This window comes from Phoca vitulina, unplaced genomic scaffold (assembly GCF_004348235.1).
Source record: "Phoca vitulina isolate PV1807 unplaced genomic scaffold, GSC_HSeal_1.0 scaffold23, whole genome shotgun sequence".
NCBI classification, from domain to species: Eukaryota; Metazoa; Chordata; class Mammalia; order Carnivora; family Phocidae; genus Phoca; species Phoca vitulina.
The window spans coordinates 5,137,847-5,161,471 of record NW_022589726.1 but is presented as its reverse complement, the minus strand read 5'-3'; the positions used below and the strand labels follow the sequence as shown (position 1 = coordinate 5,161,471).

General features: G+C 43.2%; 1 protein-coding gene across 2 annotated transcripts in view; it reads right to left on the bottom strand.

The window, feature by feature from the left end:
- CPM (carboxypeptidase M) overlaps nucleotides 1-23,625 on the bottom strand; it is a 67,400-nt gene that overhangs the window by 24,979 nt on the left and 18,796 nt on the right. For both annotated transcript variants that reach the window (XM_032420246.1, XM_032420245.1), the window contains exon 3: nucleotides 768-865. In XM_032420246.1, coding sequence (XP_032276137.1) covers nucleotides 768-865 — 98 coding nt within the window. The remainder of the gene's footprint in view (nucleotides 1-767; nucleotides 866-23,625) is intronic.

Here is a 23,625-nt window from a genome sequence, read left to right as displayed (position 1 = left end):
AACGGTCTTTCCCTTCCACTTCACTGCCCAGGCGTATGGGGTCCTGGGAACAGAAAATACCGCAACTGTCACATTCCCCAAATCCTCTGAGGAAGCGCGGTAAGAGACGGACAGGAGCGCCCTCAAAGGCCTGAGGGGAATGACTGCCAAGTGGGGGAGGGAGTAAGAGGGTAACGGACAAAACAAAATAAATATCATGACATCAAACAAAACAAAAGGAGAGTTTATCTCTGATACGTTGGAAAAGAGGCAAGACATTACAAAACTTAAGAGCATTTGTTGAGTGAGAGAACTGTAAGCTTGATTGCCCGTCAACTTCAATATTGAAAACGCTGAGTAGAAGATTAAGACAAGGTGACAAAAGCTTCAAAAAGTCAGATAGCAGGAGTTTGGATAGCTCTCTGGGATCTTCTGATTGTTTTGAATTCAAATATACTAGAGCTCCGTAGCTGGGCCACCTGCATGTCCCCCAGGAGGTGGGAAACAGCAGCCCAGGGCGGGCTTCAGGGCCTCGGCCGGCCGTGAGGGCTCGGCGCTGCTGTTTTTCCAGTCCCGGCACAAAACGAGCTCCGGGGAGCCTCCCGGGGCACTGACCCTGGTGGTTGTTGGACCCTGGTTCCTTCAATTCTCCCAGAAGGCCTCGCTGCAAGACCTTTCCAGATTTTTTGGTACGATTTATGCTGCTTCCTTAGCATTTACACGGAGCTCGAGAGACCGGAGGGGAAGCGTGTCTGGTGACCTTTCCGATACTCAAGCCGCATACATACCTCGTCTCCGTGCATGTTGGCCACGTATTTGAACTCTGGAATCCCAATTCTGTGCTCCTTTGGGGAGCGCCCCACGACAAGAACCCACAGGTTTCTGCCTTTACAGGGAAGAGAGAGAAAAATAAGTTGTGTCTGCAAATGACAGATGAACTCCAGGGAATGAGCAGAGAAAGCAAACTGCTGCTTCTCCCACCTGACTCGCGTCTCAGGACGACCGAAGCGCATAAGTAAGACTAACACCTCATGCTCAAAATGCTTAGTTCACTTCCAGTCCCAACCCCTTCAATTTAGCACAGATATTTCACTTATTATTTCAGAATGTGATTTTTAAAAATTGAAGGCTGATTACGCTACATGGGTCTGATTTTCCCAAAACGTTTATATACTTTACTCTGAGTTCCTAAGGCTTTATAGAAATGACCTTGCTAATTCACACAATTATACAAACTTAAATTATAGTTGATGGTTGACTGGGAGGGTGCCGTAATTCTCAGTTCAAAGAAAGGGAAAAAAGCAACAAGGAATAAAACATGGAACACAGAAGGGAGATTGTTTTTAAAGTACCAAATCCTGACTCTTGTATCAAACACCGACGTAACGGCTCCTTTGCAGAGTGTCCTTGACGTGCGCGAGTCCTGTCAAGTAAACTGGCAACCACAACCCATCCTAACGACGCCTCAAGGAATACCTCTAAGTCCTACTCTTGCCGTGAGGAGCATGATTCGGGCGAGGAAGGGCAGAGACTAAAGATCGCTGAGGATTTGCTCTGTGTAGACATTACGGTTGGTACTCCGGTGCAGCTTACCTCGGTAATCCCTTGTCATGACCCACCGAGATGGATTTTTAACCAAACTTTACAAATGAGAAAACTGATCTTCCAAACACTTAAGTAAGTTGCTTATGATCACACAGCCAGTAAGAGGCTGTGATTTGAGCCCCAGAGCCAAGACGTGATCTATTTGACTTCGATTCTAGGGCTCCTTCCACTAAAGAAAACTGCCCATCTCTCAGGAGGCTTGGTTTCCTAATCAGTAAAATGAAGAGGTTGCTTTCAGTTCTAAAATCATCTCTTTCAGTCATCAGCCTCTCTTAATACAAAGACTTTAAAATTAGAAATTGAGGAATATGTTCACAATCTATCACATACGTATAATGCTCAAATATCTGTGATATCTGAGCCTTCTGTGGATTTCAAGAGCCCAGGGAAGGAATTTAACAGCAGCTGATGGGCTAATGTGGAACAGGTTTCTGTGGAATTTCAGATCCAGTCCCTTAAATCAGGGGTCCCACAGACTGAACACTCAGTTGGTATGAGGAATCCTGGAAGAAATAGATACTCAGCCTGTCTTTTTCATCATTCATTCTTAATTTATTGTAACAATATTTTAGGTACATTTTTCATGACAGGGTGATGCTTTAAATTTTGTTAACTGCAGGATGTCTCAGAAAATACCCACAAAATGCCGTTTATCTGACTGATGCCACCTGACTAGAACAGAATCCTCACTCATTCATATATTCATTCAATTAGTACGACTATATCCAGCCATTTAGACATGTGATCAGACTGCACAGGTAAGTTACACTCTCTTAAAAAAAAAACACAACTCACTGGGTGTAAAGATTTTATTTATTTGACAGAGAGAGACGTAGCGAGAGGGAACACAAGCAGGGGGCAGCGGGTGAGGGAGAAGCAGGCTTCCTGCCGAGCAGGGAGCCTGATGTGGGGCTTGATCCCAGGACCCTGGGGCTATGACCTGAGCCGAAGACAGACGCTTAACACGACTGAGCCACCCAGGCACCCCACCCAGTGAGTTTCTGATCTAGTGGAGAATAGCAATGTGCAAACATAGTTACACTAGACAGTGACATATACGGCCATAGAAGTGTATATAAGGTCCTGTTGTGCTTGTAGAATAAAAGAAATGGTTACTTCTTTCCAAGAAGGGGGATCATGAAAAGCTTTACAGATCTAGGGGTTTATAGATGAATTCTGAACAGGGTTTTGAAGAATGATTCTAAGTTTGCCATGTGGACAAGTATAATCCATCCAGTGATTTCCCATCAGAACCATTTCATTAACCAGAACCTTCTATTCCCCTGTATGATTTCTCAGGTCATCTGGAATTTCAATTCTACAAAGTTAACATTTTCATGTGAGCAAGGAAGTTTTTTTTTCTTTTTTTTAAGGCTGGGTGTGGAGCCTACTTAAAACAACAACAACAAACAAGGGGCTTGAACTCACGACCCTGAGACCATGACCTGAGCAGAGATCAAGAGATCAAGAGATCTGGGCGCCTGGGTGGCTCAGTTGGTTAAGCGACTGCCTTCGGCTCAGGTCATGATCCTGGAGTCCCGGGATCGAGTCCCGCATCGGGCTCCCTGCTTGGCGGGGGGTCTGCTTCTCCCTCTGCCCCTCCCCCCTCTCATGTGCTCTCTCTCTCTCTCTCATTCTCTCTGTCTCAAATAAATAAATAAAATCTTTAAAAAAAAAAAAAAAAAAAAAAAGAGATCAAGAGATCAGAGATCAAGAGACGCTTAACCAACCGAGCCACCCAGGCGCCCCAAGGAAGAACTTTTTCTGAGCGAGCTAATAAACCTGGCTCTTTAGGTTTCCTTTTGCGGAATGCTTTTTTGTAGCTATTAATGCTTTTAAAGCTAGAATAATCACAGATTTGTACAGATTATTATTTAGTCCCCTCACAGGCAAGGGGGGGAATTCAAAATCATCGGAACATAATATTTAGCAATTGTTTTAACAGTGTAACAACCAATTTGCAACAGCCGGCCTGTTACATAAGGATAGGACATAAGACAACAAAACCTGACTTGACAATGGAGATCCAAAGATCCGATCTTAATTGGCTTAAGGAAGGAGGGAGATCAATAAAACCTGAGTGAAGAAGTACTTTACGGGTAACTCAATCTCAATTTTAGCATGAATGGCCCCTAAATGAACTGCAAGATGAGAAATTTACCTCGAATAACCTCAATGGCACAAAGTTTGAGAATGAAAACCAACCAATAATCCTAGAAGATATTCACGCAATGCTTTTGGAATGACAAGCTTCTTGAAGGGTTTTAACCCCCCTTTCCAAACACTGGCCATCTCTGGCTTAGACCAAAGTAAATGCACAAAGGACAAACTACTTTTCACAGTGTGATTGCCAAGGCCAGGGTAATTTAAACAAGATTTTTTTTTTTTTTTTCCTATCAAGGTTGGAAAGGCTACCTTTATTGCCCCTAATAGCAGGTATGCTGAAGAGTTCTGGAATGCTTGGCCTCTTTCTCTTCACTACAAATCAAAGAAACCTGGATTCCAAATATTTTGGTATCTATATTATATTCAGGAACTTGGAGTTTGACACAATCCCAGGGATGTGACACAGGTGCCCGACTGGGTTTGTTCAGAAGATCAGGAAAACTTTACAAATTTAGAAGGATTCACAAAGATCCAAAGACAAGAAAGCAGGCAAAAAGTGCCACGAAATACTTTAGGAATTCAGGAGAAAGCCGATGGCGAAGTGCGGAAAACTAAGTATAGCTTCAACAGGTAGAAATGGGAGGAGTGTCATGCCCACATCAGAATCACCTGGATCCTCGTAAAAATGCCAACCCCTGAGCCCCATCTGCTGAATCAAACTGTAGGGGTAAAGCTCAAAACCTGCATTTAACAGGCTCCCTTCGTGATTCTGAGGCCCATTAAAATTTGAAAGCTTGCTGAGGCTGAGGCGGTGAACATCCAGATAGATCTGGGAGGCACTTGGTTTTAAGGTAAAACCGTCTCATTTTACATAGAATCATGAGCACACTTCTACGTTAACAAATATACTTCTATTTTACTATCTGAATACATTACCACTAGTTCAACCACTGCTCTTTTGTTAGATGTTCAAAAATAAGTTTTATGTGAACTACAGCATATCCACCAAAATTACATACAGAATTTCGAAATCAGAATACAAAATTATATTAACTCCAGCCATGTAAAAACAGATTGTTCATTTAAAAAGTACCATGGAAGGAAACCGCTCCATGGCATATAAACCTTAAATTAACAGATGGGTCTACAAGAGTCGACAGTGACGCACTATGAGTGGCAAGAGCTTGAGTGATAGGGTGATAAAAATCAAAAAACTTTTTTCCCCACGTCCCTATCTTTCCAGTTTTTAAAAAATAAAACACCAAATTCTATCATTCATGAAGTACAGATCCTCTGCACCAGACCCCAGCCTAGGCACATTGTTACTTGACCTGCACAACACCTCCACGTGATGGGCGGTACCCACGACTTCCTGTCGACGAAATGGATTCAAGTGGCAGAACCAGGGTCCACACCCAGGTAGGTCTGTCTGATTCTAAAATCTGTATTCTTCTGACGATGCCAGGCTGCCTTAATCTCCCTGAAAGTACTAGATAGGCCAGAGCCAACGTCCCCCTGGGGGAAATGTTCCCAGGCAGTTCTCGCAATCTTGTGTTGCTATGGTTCACACCTGGAACAGGATCCAGGTGCCACCTGGCTACGACCAATGGATCTAGGACAAGAGCCCCAACTGGAGGGCTGGCTACCCTGTCAGGCTCTCTGCTCTGAGGGTTTCAGACTCTGCCTGGGTGGCCTGGTCACTGGGGCAGAGCTGCTGTGATGAGGAGGCACATTCCGGTTTTTCACGAGGCTTGTTTGTATGTATTGTATGACCCACGAAGCTCTGGTATCCAGGGGGATGAATCAGTGGCTGGTTTCCCAGACTCCACAGTGCTCTGCGTATCCCTACAATCACCCCGAGCTAAGTCAGAGCCTGAGAGAGCTTGCCCGAGAGAGTGTCCTCACATATAAGTGGGAATAACAGCTTCATGGGCAAGGCTGTTGTAAGGCTGATGAATTCCTCCCTCCTTCCCTAAGGATGAGTCAAAGATCTGACACCACACCTTCGATTTCACTTGTGCACGTTCCCATTACCACACACACACAGCTCAGCACACAGAGCTCAGCCCTACATTAAATAATGGGCGAGGTGAATACAGCACATCACTTAAGTCAGGTTAAACACTTGGCCTCCAAGCTCACATGGCCTCTGGCTTTGACGTGGAGGAAAAGAGGTTCCTGCTAAGTGGCTCATTACAAAAACCACACACACACAAACAACAGCAAACAAACAGGGACAGAAAGCATGGGCCAAAGTTTCCAGATTGGCTATGCTTGCGCAGTAGCATCATTCCTAGCTCAGAGCCTTTTCTGTATATCCACTTAATCCCGACACCCACAAGTGGGAGGCACGAGGATGCTCCTTTCAGCCAGGTGGGCACAGTCTTAGGTAGCCTCAGAAGGCCATCATTCTCAAAGCGCGGTCTCGGGACCAGCAACATCAGCGTCACCTGGGACCTAGTGAAATATGCACTTTCTCAGGCTCTACCCCAGATGTGCTGAATCAGAAACTGAGAGTGAGGACCAGCAGTCTCTTTTAATAAGAACCCAGGGAATTCTCATGCACACTGAAGTTTAAAAACTGCTGTAACAAGAGCTGGAGATAGGGGTATTAAAAATTTCTGTAGTAGAGTTTAGCTTCTCCTGTTTGATATCCCTCTGTAACCAATCCAGCCCAAACGATCCTTCCCTCCACTGAACGTTCATCATTCTTATTGCTGATAACCAGTGTTTTTTTTTCAGACAGGGGCTCCCAGAACCCTAAAATTTTGTGGGGATGACCCAGAGGTGAGGAAAGTTTAAACACTTTGCTTTAAAATTACTCAGAGTCTGCTCTACTTCTCCCTCTCCCTCTGCCCCTCCCCCTGCTCGTGTGCACGCTCTAAAATCAATCAATCAGGGATGCCCGGGTGGCTCAGTCGGTTAAGCATCTGCCTTTGGCTCAGGTCATGATCCAGGGTCCTGTGATCAAGCCCCGCATGGGGCTCCCTGCTTCTCCCTCTGTCTGCAGCTCCCCCTGCTTGTGCTCTGTCAAATAAATAAATAAAATCTTAAAAAAAAAAAAATCGATCAATCTTTAAAACTACTCATGTGGGGGGATGCCTGGGTGGCTCAGTTGTTAAGCATCTGCCTTCGGCTCAGGTCATGATCCCAGGGTCCTGGGATCGAGTCCCACATCCGGCTCCCTGCTCAGTGAGGAGCCAGCTTCTCCCTCTCCCTCTGCTGCTCCCCCTGCTCGTGCTCTTTCTCTCTCTGACAAATAAATAAAAATCTTTAAATAAAAAATAAATAAATAAAACTACTCATGTGGGGGCGCCTGGGTGGCTGAGTCAGTTAAGCAACTTGACTCTTGGTTTCCGCTCAGGTCATGATCTCAGGGTTGTGAGATCAAGCCGTTGAGTCAGGCTCCCTGCTGGGCGTGGAGTCTGCTCTCTCTTCCTCTCCAACCCCCACACCCTCTCCCCCCGCTCCGGGGTGTGCTCTCAAAAAAAAAAAAAAAAGGTAGTATCATAGTAAGACATCACTGGCAAGGCCTACCTCTTCAAAATTTTTTCCCTGGATAATCTCATTATATGTGCCTACATCATCAAATAGTATTTGTCTGTGGACAGACATGATTCCAGAGCTGAAATAATGCTTTGAGTTATAGAAGTGCAGAGTGGGACATGAATAGAGAAAAATGGAACACAAAAGGACCTAAATACTTGTCGTGTGGAAGTGGAGTGGGGCAGTCTCAAGCCAGGTAAACAGGGGAGGCCCCTGAAGGACGCAGTAAAACCCAGGCACAGGCAAAGCGGTAGCCCAGTTACCCGCTGGGACACGAGCCTGCCTGACCTGAGAAGCCAGGACCCGGGCAGCCGAGGCTTTGCTAACTCACGGCTGGGAGACCACGCTGAAGGCCCGCAGCCAGCACCGGAACCAGCAACTGCAGCCTGGATGGACTAAGGGCTCCTGGAGGCAACCAGACTCCTTTGTAAATCCCGGTATGGACTTAACAAAAATCAGACACATCTTCACTGTGAAAGCTACTACCCCGTACAGAGGCTTAGCCTTTCATTCTCCCATTTATTCGTTCAATAAATAGGTATTGAATGCCTAGCCTGAGTCTGGCATTTAGTCAGCTGAAACAATTGTAAATCACTGATTACACTGGCCTGAAAAATACTAATTTTCTATTTTTTAAAAAATATTTTGGAATGTCCCTTTTTAAGTAATCTCTACACCCAACATGGGGCTCAAACTCACGACCCTTCGATCAAGAGTCTCATGCTCTACTGAGCCAGCCAGGTGTCCCCTGACTTTCTGATTTCTGACATCACTTTCATTTGAAGAAAAAAAAAAAAAAAGTCCAAATGAAGCACAATGTCTTATAAACTTTCCGTTATTTGGGGGGTTAATCAAATCCCACGGCGCCACTGCTTATCCTGCAGTAGCCCCCATGGCATTAAGATAGAACCCAAGCCCCTCAGCGTGGCATATCAGAACTCTCATGGTCTGTCCACTTTCTGCCTCAGCAGCCAGCCCCCAACCACAATCCCATACACCGGGCTCTAGCCATTCTTGATTACGTGTAGTCCCAGAAGGAGCCAACCACCCGCCTCCACCTTGAGGCATGCCAATCCTTCTGCATGGACAGTCCTCTGTCCACCTGGTCAAGGCGGCCAACTTCCGCTGGACTTCTCAAGGCTCAACCAAGAGCCCTCTTCCATCCAACACTTTTCTTACCCTTCTCCTCCCTCGGTGCCATCCCTTGCCAGCCTGAGTTACTCTCCCTTTTGCACCTTCCTAGTACTTCTGCAACCCCTCTCCTAACACTTATCGAAACCGCAGGTTTTCCCGCAAGCAAGGGACAGTGTATCATTGTGCTCGCAGAATCTCGTACAATGCCTGGCACATACACAGATGATCGACACGTGATTGTTGAATGGATGGATGACTGGATAAATGAACAACTCAGGAAGTCCAGCTGGAGCTGGGGTCAACCCTGGTCCAGAGACTAGATGGAGTTTTCCAGTATTATGGAAAAACCTGCAGCTAGTCTACAAAGTACCATTTGGGTAGGATCTGAAAAGGACCCAATTTTCTAGATTGCAATTCCAGAATAGATGGACCTTCTTGGAGTATTACCATGGGAGAGTGCAGCTATCCAAACCAAACACCTGGCTTTGTGTTAGATTCTTCCAACATTATGGGGAGATGGGGTCTCATTTGCTTACGCATTTGTCCCCATGCACGGCACTAATGTTTTGAAATGATACCTGGGAAATGTAGATGTTAGGTTCCATGTTATTTCTTCCTGAACAGGTGAATGGGGTAGGAGAGGGGGTTGGAGATTTCAGTTTCTAAATCAGGGATTCTTCTGATTGCTGAGAGGCATTTCCTTTTTTAATTGAAAAACAGGAAAAATTTGAAGATACATTGAGTTGGGATAAATTCTTTTTTAATTTCAAAACTAGTCACGACTCCCAGAGAAGCAGAGAAGCTTGTCTAATTATTAACCAGCAACCCAAACAAGAGGATCCTAGAAAATCCCTCTGCCTTTCTGAGCTGGCAAATCTACCTTCTCTGGTCCGCCCACTTTATTCCCAGATCAGACGCTGAGGAATCGGTTCCCCTTCCTCTAAAGATTTTCATTTTTGGGGCACCTGGCTGGCTCAGTTGGTTAAGTGACTGCCTTCCGCTCAGGTCATGATTCCAGGGTCCTGGGATCGAGCCCCGCATCGGGCTCCCTGCTAGGCGGGAAGCCTGCTTCTCCCTCTTCCACTCCCCACTGCTTGTGTTCCCTCTCTCTCTCTCTCGCTGTCTCTGTCAATTAAATAAATAAAATCTTTAAAAAAATTTTCATTTTTAAGCTATAAATTACATGAAGTTTTAAAAAATCAAGTTTTAAGAACTAGCCATCATTCTCAGATCCCAACCACCATAATCTCCCTATGTTTCTTTCTAGTCTTTTTTTTTTCTTTTCTTTAATATAGAGACAGGAAACTTGTTTTTTAAATCCCACAAAGTGAAAATCTCTAGAGGCCTCATACTATAAAAAGCTGAGAACTTCCCTTTTCGGTCCCTCAGGAGAGAAGTTGAACATAACCAAATCATCCTTTTGAAGAGCAGTGCAGCAATCCGGTAGCCAAATTGAGTATTATCTTAAAATGCAAACAGTGCTTAAAGAGGCTTTTTAAATCTTGTTTTAAAAGATGCAATAATTACAGCTAGCACTACACATCTATTGTCCATTTGCGAGTTCTTTTTTAAGGTTTGTCAGGAGCATTCACATTCAGTGTTGATGTTCCAGTTCTTTCTCCCCAGTTGTTCTTATTTCTTATGAGTTCCTGTAGGTGTCACAGAGCTGTGATTTGTGATGAGGTCAATTCAGATCCATCTAACCCAGAAAAAGCACACTGGAGGCTGGCTTATCCTTACTGCCTACTTATTGTTACCCTAAGAACTCATCTTTTCGTGGCAAGGAATAATGGCAATTAATTTACTAGTTTCATCATAAGCTACCTGGGAGGATAGAACATTCTCTTTCCATCATCCCACTCCCTGAGCTTGTGCTCTAAAAGGCTTTCATTTGAGAGTAAAGCAGGCCAGAGTCCAGACAGAAGGATGTGGAGCTCCTGACAGCAGGAGCCCTGAGGCTGCCAACATGAGACGAGCTTCCTTCGAGGACTGGACCTAACCAAAAACCAGGGCATCTGATGGATTTGTGGGATTAACAAAGGTAGACTTCTCACTAGTACCACTGTTCTGAGATTTAAATCTCACAAAGGAATCAACTATTTAGTAAGGACATCAAAACCAGTATTTCAGTGGCACACCATCTACCTCAAAACAGCATCTTGGATTTTTTTTAAGATTTTTATTTATTTATTTGAGGGGGAGAGAGCACATGTGGAGGGGAGGGGCAGAGGGAGAGCAGAGTCCCCAATAAGCAGGGAGCCCGATGCAGCGCGGGACTCAGATCCCAGGACTCTGGGATCATGACCTGAGCCAAAGGCAGACGTTTCACCAACTGAACCACCCAGGTGCCCAGCATCTGGGATTTCTTAAAAGATACTCAGTATCCCTGCAGCGGTACTTTATGTACTGACGCAGGTTCTAGAATCAAATTGCCACGGTTTAACCCCCAGTTCTGCCACTTACTAGCCATGTAGTATTGGGCAAGTTGCTTCATCTGACTGAATCCATTTTGTCATCTTTGTTACAGGATTAAGAGTACCCACGTCTCATGGGGTTGCTATCTCACTTAACCCCCACAAGCTTTACGAATAGTGCCAGAAACATGGTAAGCACACATCTGCTTGAGGGCCTCAAGTACACAGAACTGGCTGATGACAAACTTTAGGCTCTAGCAGATGAAGCAGCAGTGAAGCAATTAAAGAAAAATTTCAAATACAAAGTGCCTATAACATATGGATAGAGACTTTCTGCCAGGAGTCAGCAGCAATGTATGTTCCAGAAGATCTGCAGATCAGATCAGCTCAGAAACACCAATACCCACTTAGGTTTTTTAAAAAATAGAAGTATGGACCCAGAAAGTAGAAGGGGCTATCTTGAGAAAACACGTCCTTCAAAATCTGTAAGCAAAACAAAAGGTCACAAACATTCCTATCACCAGACATCCAGTGAGTTTATTTTTTAAGTCCAGGCCCTGAATCTCATTCAGAATTCCCAGGACGAGATGCCGGAGGATGGCATTGAGCCTGGAGGTTGCACGCACACATAGCCAGAGGGCAGGGCAGGAAACTGGTCACCTCAGCTAATTGTGCTGAACCATTAACCATAAACATGTCTTTCACATTTTCTTACACGGCTTATTGTCAAAGTGATTGAAGCCATCACACAGATTTTAACTATCTCCAGTCTAATGAGGCTGGAAACCATGTTAAGATTTGCAGTCTGGAGGGACTCCAACTCATCACTGAAAGAGCACAATCCAAGAGCTTGTAGATAAGGAATTTGTTCATTAACGAGTGAGTCAATGACATAAAACTGGTTCAATATGAGCGGGTCAATGTCAACAAAAGGGAGGGGGGATGGTCCCAGATTACGAGACTAAAGAGACATTAACACTATATGCAACATGTGAGCCTTGACTGGATTCTAAGAAAAAACAAAAGTTATAAAAAGGCATTCTTGGGATCATTGGAGAACTTTAAAGTGGAATATATTGTTCACTGAGTAGTATTTTTCTTGGTTTAATAATGGTGTGTTGTGGTAAGATAGGACGAAGTCATTTTTAGGTGATGCAAGCTGAAGTATTTAAGGATGATGTGGCAGGCTACTTAGCATTTCTAATAGTTCAGCAAAATCTATAGACAGAGCTCAGAGAGACAAAGCCATGTGGCAAAAGACTAACAACTGGGGGTTCTACATGAAGACTGTGTGAATATTTATTTTACTATTTTTGCAATTTTTCTACAGGTTTGAAACATTTCAAAATAAAAAGCTGGGGAGAGGGGAGGTTTCAAAAAGGTAAAGGTAAAAAATCATGGCCTGATCCATTGGCTTCTGCAGCTTATAGAGATGAGACGCAGGATCAAGAAAGATCAGAGTTGTTCACCTGAATGGTGAGGCCATGAGGAAGGGAAGGGAGGCCCTTCCACAGGCTGCCTCTCCCCAGTGAAAACACAGGACTACCCTATAAAAGGAGTTAAGAAATTGCTATGTCAACTATCTCAAACCAAAGCACATTAGCTTCTTACATCTCTAAGAATAATGAGAAAGAGAAATCATCCCCACATAAATATGAATGTTAACTAAAGGACAAACTTTGTTTTTTATTTTTACTACAACCGGAAAACAAACCACAAAAATATTTTTAAATCATATGATTTATGTAACCACTGACCCTTCAGATTACCAAGTCATTAAGCCAGAAAGGCCAAGTGACTAACATAGGATAAAAATAAGGAATCAGTAAAGCCTGGGTGTTGGGCAACTGAATCAGGACTCCCATCTCTTCCTCAAGACTGGACTTTGGATCAGGGGAAAAAAGGAATGTAAACGGTTGGAATTCTTCTCTCAGCCTCAATGTGATCACCATTCCCCTTCAGGCTTTAGTTGGAGAAGCAAAACTGTTCTGGGGGAGGAAGAGAGGGGAGGCAGGGACAGGGGCAGCAAAGTCTGAGAAAGAAGGGCCTGTCACCCAGCCCTACACAGACTCCAGAGAAGCCCTACTTTACTCCATGGATATCAGTGCAAGACCAGACGTCTGTGGCTTTCACGGACCCTTTCAATTTATCCTTTGACAAAAAAAACAAACAAACAACAACAAAAAACCCCACAGCATATATTTGCTGTCAACAAACTTGAGAAGCTACATGATAATCACTCAAGTGCTTTCAAAGAAGTGGTGAATATGAGATTTACATTTCTGTTTCTGTTCATTTTTAATACAGCCAAGAAGAATATGGGCATACTTTGGGCGCCTGGGTGGCTCAGTTGGTTAAGCGACTGCCTTCGGCTCAGGTCATGATCCTGGAGTCCCGGGATCGAGTCCCGCATCGGGCTCCCTGCTCAGCAGGGAGTCTGCTTCTCCCTCTGACCCTCCCCCCTCTCATGTGCTCTCTCTCTCTCTCTCAAATAAATAAATAAAATCTTTAAAAAAAAAAAAAAGAATATGGGCATACTTTAACACTATAGTTCTAGGTGGTGCCTAGAACAATAAGCTGGTGCTAATTTCTTTTCTTTTTTTAAGACTTTATTTTTGGGGTACCTGGGTGGCTAAGTCAGATAAGCATCTGACTTGGGCTCAGGTCATGATCTCGGGGTCCTGGGATGGAGCCCCACATCGGGCTCCCCGCTCAGTGGGGAGTCTGCTTCTCCCTCTCCTTCTGCTCCTCCCCCTGCTCAAGCTCTCTCTCTCCTTCTCGCAAATAAATAAATCTTTAAAAAAATAAAAATATTTTATTTTTAAGTAATCTCAATACCCAATGTGGGGCTCGAACTCATGACCCCAAGATCAAGAGTGGTACGCTCTATGTACTGGGCCAGGGAGGCAGCCTAGCTGGTGCCAATTAATTTCTCTAACAAAGTAGCATGTTAAATTTGCTGTCCCTATTGTTGCAAAGTGGATACAAATATAAACATTGACTTAAAAAGAACCACTGCCCAGCCATTCACATCACTGCAACAGCCTACTTTCAGAAACTGTCAACACATTTCTCAAGCTTACAAAGCAATCCCCAATGGTGTTTTCAGCAGATCCACTCACAATGGTCACTCACTGAGGGGCATTATAGAGTGAGCTGCTTTAGTAGGAATTTCCATTCATTTTGGGCTTTTCCAGGGTTTCACTGAGAATTTGATTAGGATTACAAAGGAAGTAGCATATTTACATGATGTCATAATTATGGAGTCTGAGGAACAACTCAAAAGATTTTAGGAAATCCTATCTGCTTAAAATACTGATGTTTTACATAATTTCCAAAATGTTTTCATACACTTCATCATATTACTTAATCCTCAGCAGAAACCCCATGAGATAAGTAAGGCAGGTATTATTATCCTCATTTTACTGGTGAGGGAAGAGGCTAGGATACCTTGGATTGGAAGTGTTTTTTGTTTGTTTCACTCTGAGACTAATGTGTGTGTGACGTATATGTGGTAATTGTAGTGTATATAAATGTGTGGCGTATGTGTGGGGTTTGGTATATGTGTGGTGTGTGATGGGTGTGAGTGGTATCACTGTGGTGTGTGCACTGATACACCACACACATACCACACGCGCATAACATACACAGCACACGAATACCACACATAGAGCGCACCAAACATATACTGCAAACACACAACACACATGCATCACACGTGACACTTATACCATACGTGGAAACACAACCACATACCTCACGCGTTTAACATGCTTCTATACCACATGCACCACACGCACTGCAAAGACCACACATACATCACAAAACACACGACACACAGAAGACCACCAATACACACATACCCCAAGCACAAAAACACCACATACACACATAGAACACCTACACCACACAAAATCACAGTATACCATGTCCTCACCACATATGAAACACGTACACGTCACTTCTATCAACAGTACACCATACACAATAAATATACCACACACACACACACACACACACACACACCACCATATACCACACATACAGTACACATACACAGAAACAACTTTTAAGTCACTTCTCCAACAGCGACATTCAACTTATCAGACTCATCAATGAAAGATACCTTCTGGAATGTCATGTGTTTCTTTTCTGACTATAGAAGCTTTGAGAAACTAACTGCTTATCATTCAAAATCAACACTACCTGGGGTATTCACCAAAAGAAAATATACTAATTCAAAAAGATAAATGCACCCTTAAGTTTATTGCAGTACTATTTACAATAGTTAAGATACGGAAGCAACCCAAGCATCCAACGACAGATAAATGGATAAAGAAGATGTGGTGTATACACACACACACACACACACACAACTGAGTATTACTTACCATGAGAAAGAATGAGATCTGGCCATTTGTGACAGCATAGATGCACCCAGAGAGTATTAAGCTAAGTGAAATAAGTCAGAGCAAGAGAAATATCATATGATTTCACTTACATGTGAAATCTAAAAACAAAACAGACAAACAAAAAGCAGAAACAGACCTATGAAATACAGAGAACTGATGGTTGCCAAGGTCGGGGGGGATGGGCAAAATGTGTGAAGGCGACGGGGAGGTAAAGGCCGCTGGCTATGGAATGAACAGGTCCTGGGGATGAACGGCAAAGCAGAGGGAAGAGAGTCAGTGGTACTGTAACAGCGCTATACGGGGACAGGTGGTGGCTGCCCTTGGGGTGAGCAGAACACACAGACTTGTTGAGTCAGTATGTCGTACACCTGAAACTAATGTAACATCGTGTGCCAACTATACCTGAACTTAAAAAAAAGTTTTAAACCCCTCCCCCCCCAAAAAAAACAAAGTCCATGTTATTTGCAAAGTAGGCCTATGCACACACAGAGAAACCAGCATTTATTTTTTGGCAGTTGCTAAGTTTCCCAGCTATTACTCTGGCTGTGTGTTTATAACCAGCTGATCATAAGTCTTTTCTAAGCTGAAGACCGTGGTCTTAACGATGCCACCTTGTCCTCGTAACCGCAGCTTTCACTCGATGTGCCTGAAGCAGCCACACTGAGGGTTCAGGCTCTGCGCTGCCTGCTGGAGTAGATCCAAGCCCGCGTGGACTGTCGTAAGGTCAGGAAAGTCTCGCAGGCCCACCTCTTCGGCTTTATCAAACTGTATAATTACGCTAACATCTCAGGTCAGCTCCCACCTCAAAATGTGGGCTGAGAAATGGCCATTTCTGAGGAGCATGAGGAAACGTCGCTGCTAATAAGCCACCTCAGTTTACTCACCCATTTAAGCACATCTTATCTTGGTCTTTGGTAGTTTATAAAATATTTAACAATTCATGCCCTGCCAATTTCACAAGGAAATGAGGCAGCTTGGTCAGAGAGCACAGTGCTCACTGGCAAACTATTCTCAAGAAAGAGTGGGCCTAACAGACTCATGAAATAATGCTCCACATCGCTTGGCAGCAGGGAAATCCAAATCAAAACCACAAAGAGACACCACCTCACACCGGTCAGAATGGCTAAAATGAACAACTCAGGAAATAACAGATGTTAGCGAGGATGCAGAGAAGGGGAACCCTCCTACACCGTTGGTGGGAATGCAAGCTGGTGCAGCCACTCTGGAAAACAGTATGGAGGTTCCTCAAAAAGTTAAAAATAGACCTACCCTATGATCCAGTAATTGCACTATTAGGTATTTATCCAAAGGATACAAACAGTGATCCGAAGGGACACCTGCACCCCAATATATATAGCAGCATTGTACACAATAGCAGAACTATGCAGAGCCCAGATGTCCATCAACAGATGAATGGAAAAAGACACACAATGGAATATTAGCCATCAAAAAGAATGAGATCTTACCATTTGCAATGACATAGATGGAACTAGAGGGTATTATGTTAAGCGAAGTAAGCTAGAGAAAGACAAATATATTATCTCACTCACGTGGAATTTAAGAAACAAAACACATGAACATAGGGAAAGGGAAGGAAAAATAAAGTAAGATGAAAATAGAAAGGGAAGCAAACCATAAGAGATGCTGAAGTCTAGGAAACAAACAGGGTTGCTGGAGGGGAGGAGAGTGGGGGGATAGGATAATTGGGTGATGGACATTAAGGAGGGCACTTGATGGAATGAGCACTGGGTGTTGTAGCAACTGATGAATCACTGAATTCTACCTCTGAAACTAATAATACACTATGTTAATTAAAGTGAATGTAAATAAAAAAATTTTTAAAAAGGAGGGCACTAGTCATGATGAGCACCGGGTGATGTATGGAAGTGATGAATCACTATACTGTACACCTGAAACTAATGTTATACTGTATGTTAACTATACTGGAATTAAAATAAAAACTTAAAAAAAATAAACTTATATGTACAAGCCCGATTAAAAAAAGTCCCAGAGCTTCTCATGGTCACTGATCACTTTAAAAAAAAAAAAAGAAAAAAAGTGGGCCATATGGCATGTCCAAAGGCCTAGACTTGATTTCATGCACATAAATGCATGATGCAAGCCAAGCCTCTCAAAAGGCACCTACATTTCCATGGGCTGTGACACAGGAACCTGAGTGAAAAGTCTCAATAATTATAAGGAGCCATTTCACAGACACTTTTTGACTATATTAGACACACTCTTAAAAGAAACAAAAAAACCCCAAGCATATCTCTAGACTACCTGCAGCAGAATTATGTGGGGTTTTTGTTAAAACTGCAAGCTCTCAGGCCCCACCCAGAATGGGAATCTCTAGATATAAGTTCAGGAGTTTGCATTTTTCACAATACCTCAGCTGACTAGAATACACACCATTCAACCAACCAACCAAGCTCCCTCCTTAGTGAAATACAATAGACACACAGAAAATTGGATTGTAGAAACTGAACCCACAGTTGTGTAGCTAGGACTCTAGAAGCACCTGTGTGCCCACTTCCAGACACTGGCCCCTGTTGCGGGCTCACGCATCTGTTGTGTTAGACCTGTAAACCATTCGTTCTCTGGGCTGCATAGTATTTCACCACGTGATGCAAACCAAATGGAGAACACTGCCTTCCAGAACGAAGCATAAACAGAACTTCTCTCTGCACGGATCAACCACATCTTGTATCTGAGGACACTCCTCTCCCTTTTTTTTTTTTTTTAAACCACAAGGCTGAACTTTGCCGGGCACTACAGAACTCACACAGGAACAGACACCAGAGGGCTGCTCTGGGGTGCAGGTGGGCTATAGGGGCAGCTGCTGTTCAGCTGGGAGGGGGCCCCTTCCGGGGCGGCCTGAGAACCACAGACACGTGGGACACAGGTTCCTCAGCTCGGCCTCCGGGGAACTCACGGGAGCGTAGTTCCCTCTCCTGGCGGCTGCATTTGCGGACACAGCCAATGTGGAGACAGTACCAGCACAGGGCTTATGCTTACCTGGAGCCAGACGACCTGGGTCCCCGCTGTGATTCTGCTACTTCTTGTGTGACCCTGGGCACCCAATTTAAGTCCTTGGAGTCTGAATTTCCTGCTGTGTCAAAGGCGGCTTATAACTGTACCGCATCGGGCTGCTAGAAGGAGTAAATGAGCTGACCTTCGAGAAGCACTCGGCAAGCAATCCTGTGTGTTTGATGAAAGAACTGGTATTTCTAAGCGCGCTGGCGTACCACACACGGACAGGGTTGTATGGCTCTCAATGCCAAAAGAAAGGTACTGAGGGGATTCTGAATGGATTGGCCCAGATGAGCTCCCACTACCAGCCCTTTTTAAAAATTTTTTATTGTTATGTTAATCACCATACATTACATCATTAGTTTTTGATGTAGTGTTCCATGATTCATTGTAACACCCAGTGCTCCATGCAGTACGTGCCCTCTTTAATACCCATCACGAGGCTAACCCATCCCCCCACCGCCCTCCCCTCTAAAACCCTCAGTTTGTTTTTCAGAGTCCATCATCTCTCATGGTTCGTCTCCCCCTCCAATTTCCCCCCCTTCATTCTTCCCTTTTTTTTTTCTTAACATATAATGTATTACGTTTCAGAGGTACAGATCTGTGATTCAACGGTCTTGCACAATTCACAGCACTCACCATAGCACATACCCTCCCCAGTGTCTTTCACCCAGCCATCCCATCCCTCCCACCCCAACCCCCACTCCAGCAATCCTCAGTTTGTTTCCTGAGATTAAGAATTCCTCATATCAGTGAGGTCATATGATACATGTCTTTCTCTGATTGACTTATTTCGCTCAGCATAACACCCTCCAGTTCCATCCACGTCGTTGCAAATGGCAAGATCTCATTCCTTTTGATGGCTGCATAATATTCCATTGTATATATATACCACCTCTTCTTTATCCATTCATCTGTCGATGGACATCTTGGCTCTTTCCACAGTTTGGCTATTGTGGACATTGCTGCTATAAACATCGGGGTGCACATACCCCCTCGGATCCCTACATTTGTATCTTTGGGGTAAATACCCAGTAGTGCAATTGTTGGATCATACGGTAGCTCTATTTTCAACTTTTTGTGGAACCTCCATACTGTTTTCCAGAGTGGTTGCACCAGCTTGCATTCCCAACAGTGTAGGAGGGTTCCCCTTTCTCCGCATCCCTGCCAACATCTGTCCTTTCCTGACTTGTTAATTTTAGCCATTCTGACTACTACCAGCCCTCTTTAAAGAATGATCTACTGAAGGCTTATTCAATTGTTACCCATATTTCAGCCATGTGACATCCTCTTTCAAGTTCTGAAAATGGAGACCTGCTTCATTAAGAAGTTGGGGGTGGGATAGGGTGGGGAAGAGTGTTCAATGACATGGGGGCCAGTCAGGGATCTCCTTATTTGTTTTGCATTTGAGGAATCCTAGAGCAGCCAACTGAGGCTCCCTAATTTTATAAAAATCATGGAGACAGTCTTATGAAGACTCTTAAGTGTTAATGGGATTTTATCTATTTATTTTGGTTGCAGTTTCCAATTTTTAAAAAATGTTCAGATAATCTCTTCCACCTTCCCCAAATCCCAATTCTTGTAGATTCATTAGTGTTGAACCAATGCTTTCTCATGTCTCAATTCTTTGTATATGCATTCTTTTCAGATGTATTAAGCAACAAGAAAAACCCTTAAAAAATAAACTCTCTGAAGAAACTCTTAAATCTAAAAAGGGTTAATTAACATACCTATCAGTCAGTGGTTCACTTTGAACCTCTGGTAGCCAGAATTAACGGAAATAAAGTCAATCATTAATCCAAGGTAGGGTTTTGTTTTGGTTTTTGTTTTAAAGGTTGGGTTACTTTTATATTTATTTATTTTTAAAGATTTTATTTATTTATTTGACAGAGAGAGGGACAGTGAGAGAGGGAACATAAGCAGGGGAGTGGGAGAAGAAGCAGGCTTCCTGCTGAGCAGAGAGCCCGATGATGCGGGGCTCCATCCCGGGACCCTGGGATCATGATCTGAGCCGAAGGCAGACGCTTAACGACTGACCCACCCAGATGCCCCTTAAAGGTTGGGTTACTTTTAAATAGGATATTATCCCAAAGTCATTTTTGTCCCAGATAACGGATTAATAATCCCATTACATTACAATTAGAAATACCAAAGAATCCAATCTCTGAATCATTCTGGCTTATTTTCTGGTTCTTGTATCTGAAGCTGTGTTGTTTCATGTATTTGAGAAGTTTCATGTATTTCCTGAGCAACCAGGACACAAGGTCAGCCAGGGGCTCATCCTTCTGCCTCTGTCCCTCCCTACACCCATTATGACCCAATTTATTCCACAGGCCACAGCCTTCTTTCCCATCACTTTACCTTTCTCTTCTGGACATCTACTCGCTAAGTGTCTTTTTCCTTTTTTTCAGATTTTATTTTTAAGTAATCTCGGCACCCAGTGTGACACACGAACTCACAACCCCAAGATCAAGAGTCACATGCTCTACCGACCCAGCCAGCCAGGTGCCCCCCGAGTGTCTCTTCAAAGTCTTCATGCTTCTTTCTGCTTTCAGAAATCATACACACTTTTTAAAAATTTTAACATTCAAAAATATATATACTGCATGTAGGATGTGAAATCCACACACACTCCATTCACAAGAATAGATTCCAGATGGGGTCAGGTGCCAAATGTAAAACTAAACCCATAAAAATATTAGAAAAAAGTATAGACTATATTTATGACCTCAGGGTAAAGGCAGGCTTTTAAAATGAGACATAAAACATAAAAGCATAAAGAAAAAGATTGAGGACTATGGCTTCATAAAAATTAAAAACTTGTGTAAGGCAAAAAAATATTGAAAACAATATTTATATTGTATATATATTAAATAAAAGACAAGCCACAGAATGGGTGAAAATATTTGCCACATATATCACAAAGAATGTCCAGAATATCTCAGAACTACAAATAAGCAGAAAAAGAGGTAAAGGGCATGAGGAAATATAAATGGCCAATAAACTTTGAACGTAAATTCGGGGGGGGGGGGGGGGGGGGTTTAATGTTTGTTCACTGCTGTCTCTAGCATCTACCGTAGTAGCTCAGTGTTTAATGTTAAATAAATGTGAAAACACACTCAATCTGATTTTTAATCATGAAAATGCAATTTAAAAGACTTTTTTTTTTTTTTTTACTGATTGAATTGGAAAAAATTTAAAGTGTTGGTTAGGATTGGGGAAATGTACATATTCATGTGATACTAGAATGTAAATAATATCTTACTGAAGGGCAATTTGCCAGTATCTACCAAGTACAGAAATGCACGTACCTTTTGACTTAGCAATGCCTACCCTGAGAAATTATGGAGCCCATGTGCTTGTTCAAGGGTATCAGGCATAACATTATTTGAGATTTCTGAAAGTTGTAAATACCCTAAATACTTACCAATATGGAAATGATTAAATAAACGGAGAAAAACCAAACCTTGAACAGTATGAAGCAGCTAAAGACAGTGAGGTACAATTACCCCGACTTTTTGAAAGTTTGTAGTACACCACTCCATTTTTATGAAAAAAGTCAAAAAGAGAACATAGCATCCAGCACTTGTTTTGCAATGAGCTGTCAGAGGCTGCGGGCCCGAAGAGCGGTGAGAGGGCCCCCCGCCCCACCTACACTCCACACCTCAGCATCAAGCCACCACAGAACTGTATCTGTGAGCCTCTGTGCTGCTTGATTATCTTGTGCATCTGTTAGTAAGCGGTGTCCTAAGGTATCAGAAAAGCCTAAGAGAAGTTATATTTTGGGTCTGTGAACACTTGAAAAATTTTCCATATAAATTAATGGTAAAGGCTTCTTCACTTTACTCCACGGGGCTAAGGAGAGGTGTCAAAGGAATGCTCTACTTTCAGATAGCAGGGGAGACCTGTAATACTATGTGTACCAACCCCCAACACACATAAGTGAAAAAGGCAAGTTGCATAACAATACTTAGGTAGTGATACCCACAAAACTATAGACATATGCATATATAAAAATGTGTAGAAAAAAGTTTGGACATGACTTTTTTTTCCTTTACAATATATTCTGGACATTGTCCCTATCAAAAACATAAATCTACCTCATTCTTTTTATAAAGCTTATATAATATTTCATTGACTGAGTATAGCACAATCTAATCAGTTCCCTATTGGTAAATGCATGGTTTTATTTTTCAACAGCTTTATTGAGATAATTCACATTCAATTCACCCACATAAAGTGTACAGGTTGATGGTTTGGGCTCATTACGTTATTTTTTAAATTGCGGTAAAATACAAAATTTGTCATTTTAATTACTTTTTGTATACAATCTAATAAGCATTAGTTAGATGACCATCATTTTTATTTTCTGCTGTTATAAATAATGCTGCAGGGGCCCCTGGGTGGCTCAGTTGTTAAGCGTCTGCCTTCGGCTCAGGTCATGATCCCAAGGTCCTGGGATCGAGCCCCACATCAGGCTCCCTGCTCGGCGGGAAGCCTGCTTCTCCCTCTCCCACTCCCCCTGCTTGTGTTCCTGCTCTATCTGTCAAATAAATAAAATCCTGAAAATAAATAAATAAAGCAAGCTGCAGGGTGCCTGGGTGGCTCAGATGGTTAAGCGTCTGCCTTCGGCTCAGGTCATGATCCCAGGGTCCTGGGATTGAGTCCCGCATCGGGCTCCCTGCTCCTTGGGAGCCTGCTTCTCCCTCTGCTTCTCTCTCATGAATAAATAAATAAAATCTTTAAAAAAAAAAAATAAAGCAAGCTGCAAATCTACATCCTTATACATGCTTTGTGCCAATGTGTTTCTCTATTGAATAGAAAGCTCTCATCTGCTGGGAGCCAGTGGTAAAAGTATGGGTTGTCTTTTCCTAAGATTACTACATTATAGTTAAACATGATTTTAAACCTCTTAGGCAAATTTTCAAAGCAAATACAAAAGTGGAAAAACAAAAAAAATCCCTTATTACTCTATGTTCATTCGCACTGTCAAGTATATAGATACAAGCCAATTAAAGCGAAGGATCATTTGTTGTTCAGTATTTGAGCATGTATATATTAAATCCCAATGGAATCAGTGTTCTGGTATCTGACAACTTATCTTGAGTCTTTTTTGCCAAACAGATCGTAAGCAATTGGACCCTATATAGAGAGACACAGCCTTAATATTAAATCTGGTTTCCCCATCTGGACGTCACAGTCTAACTAGAGGGGGACCTCTGGCAAATCACTGCATCCGACAGCCTCATGGTCCTCTTCTGTCAAAGGGAGGCTGTGGCTTGGATGCCGCAACTTGTATGGCCCAGCTCCCGAGGTGTGCGGGCAGGAAGGAGGTCAGCCAAAAGCTGCAGGTGTGGGGGTAGCCAAGCTCTGAAGATGGAGAGCTCTGGTCTGCA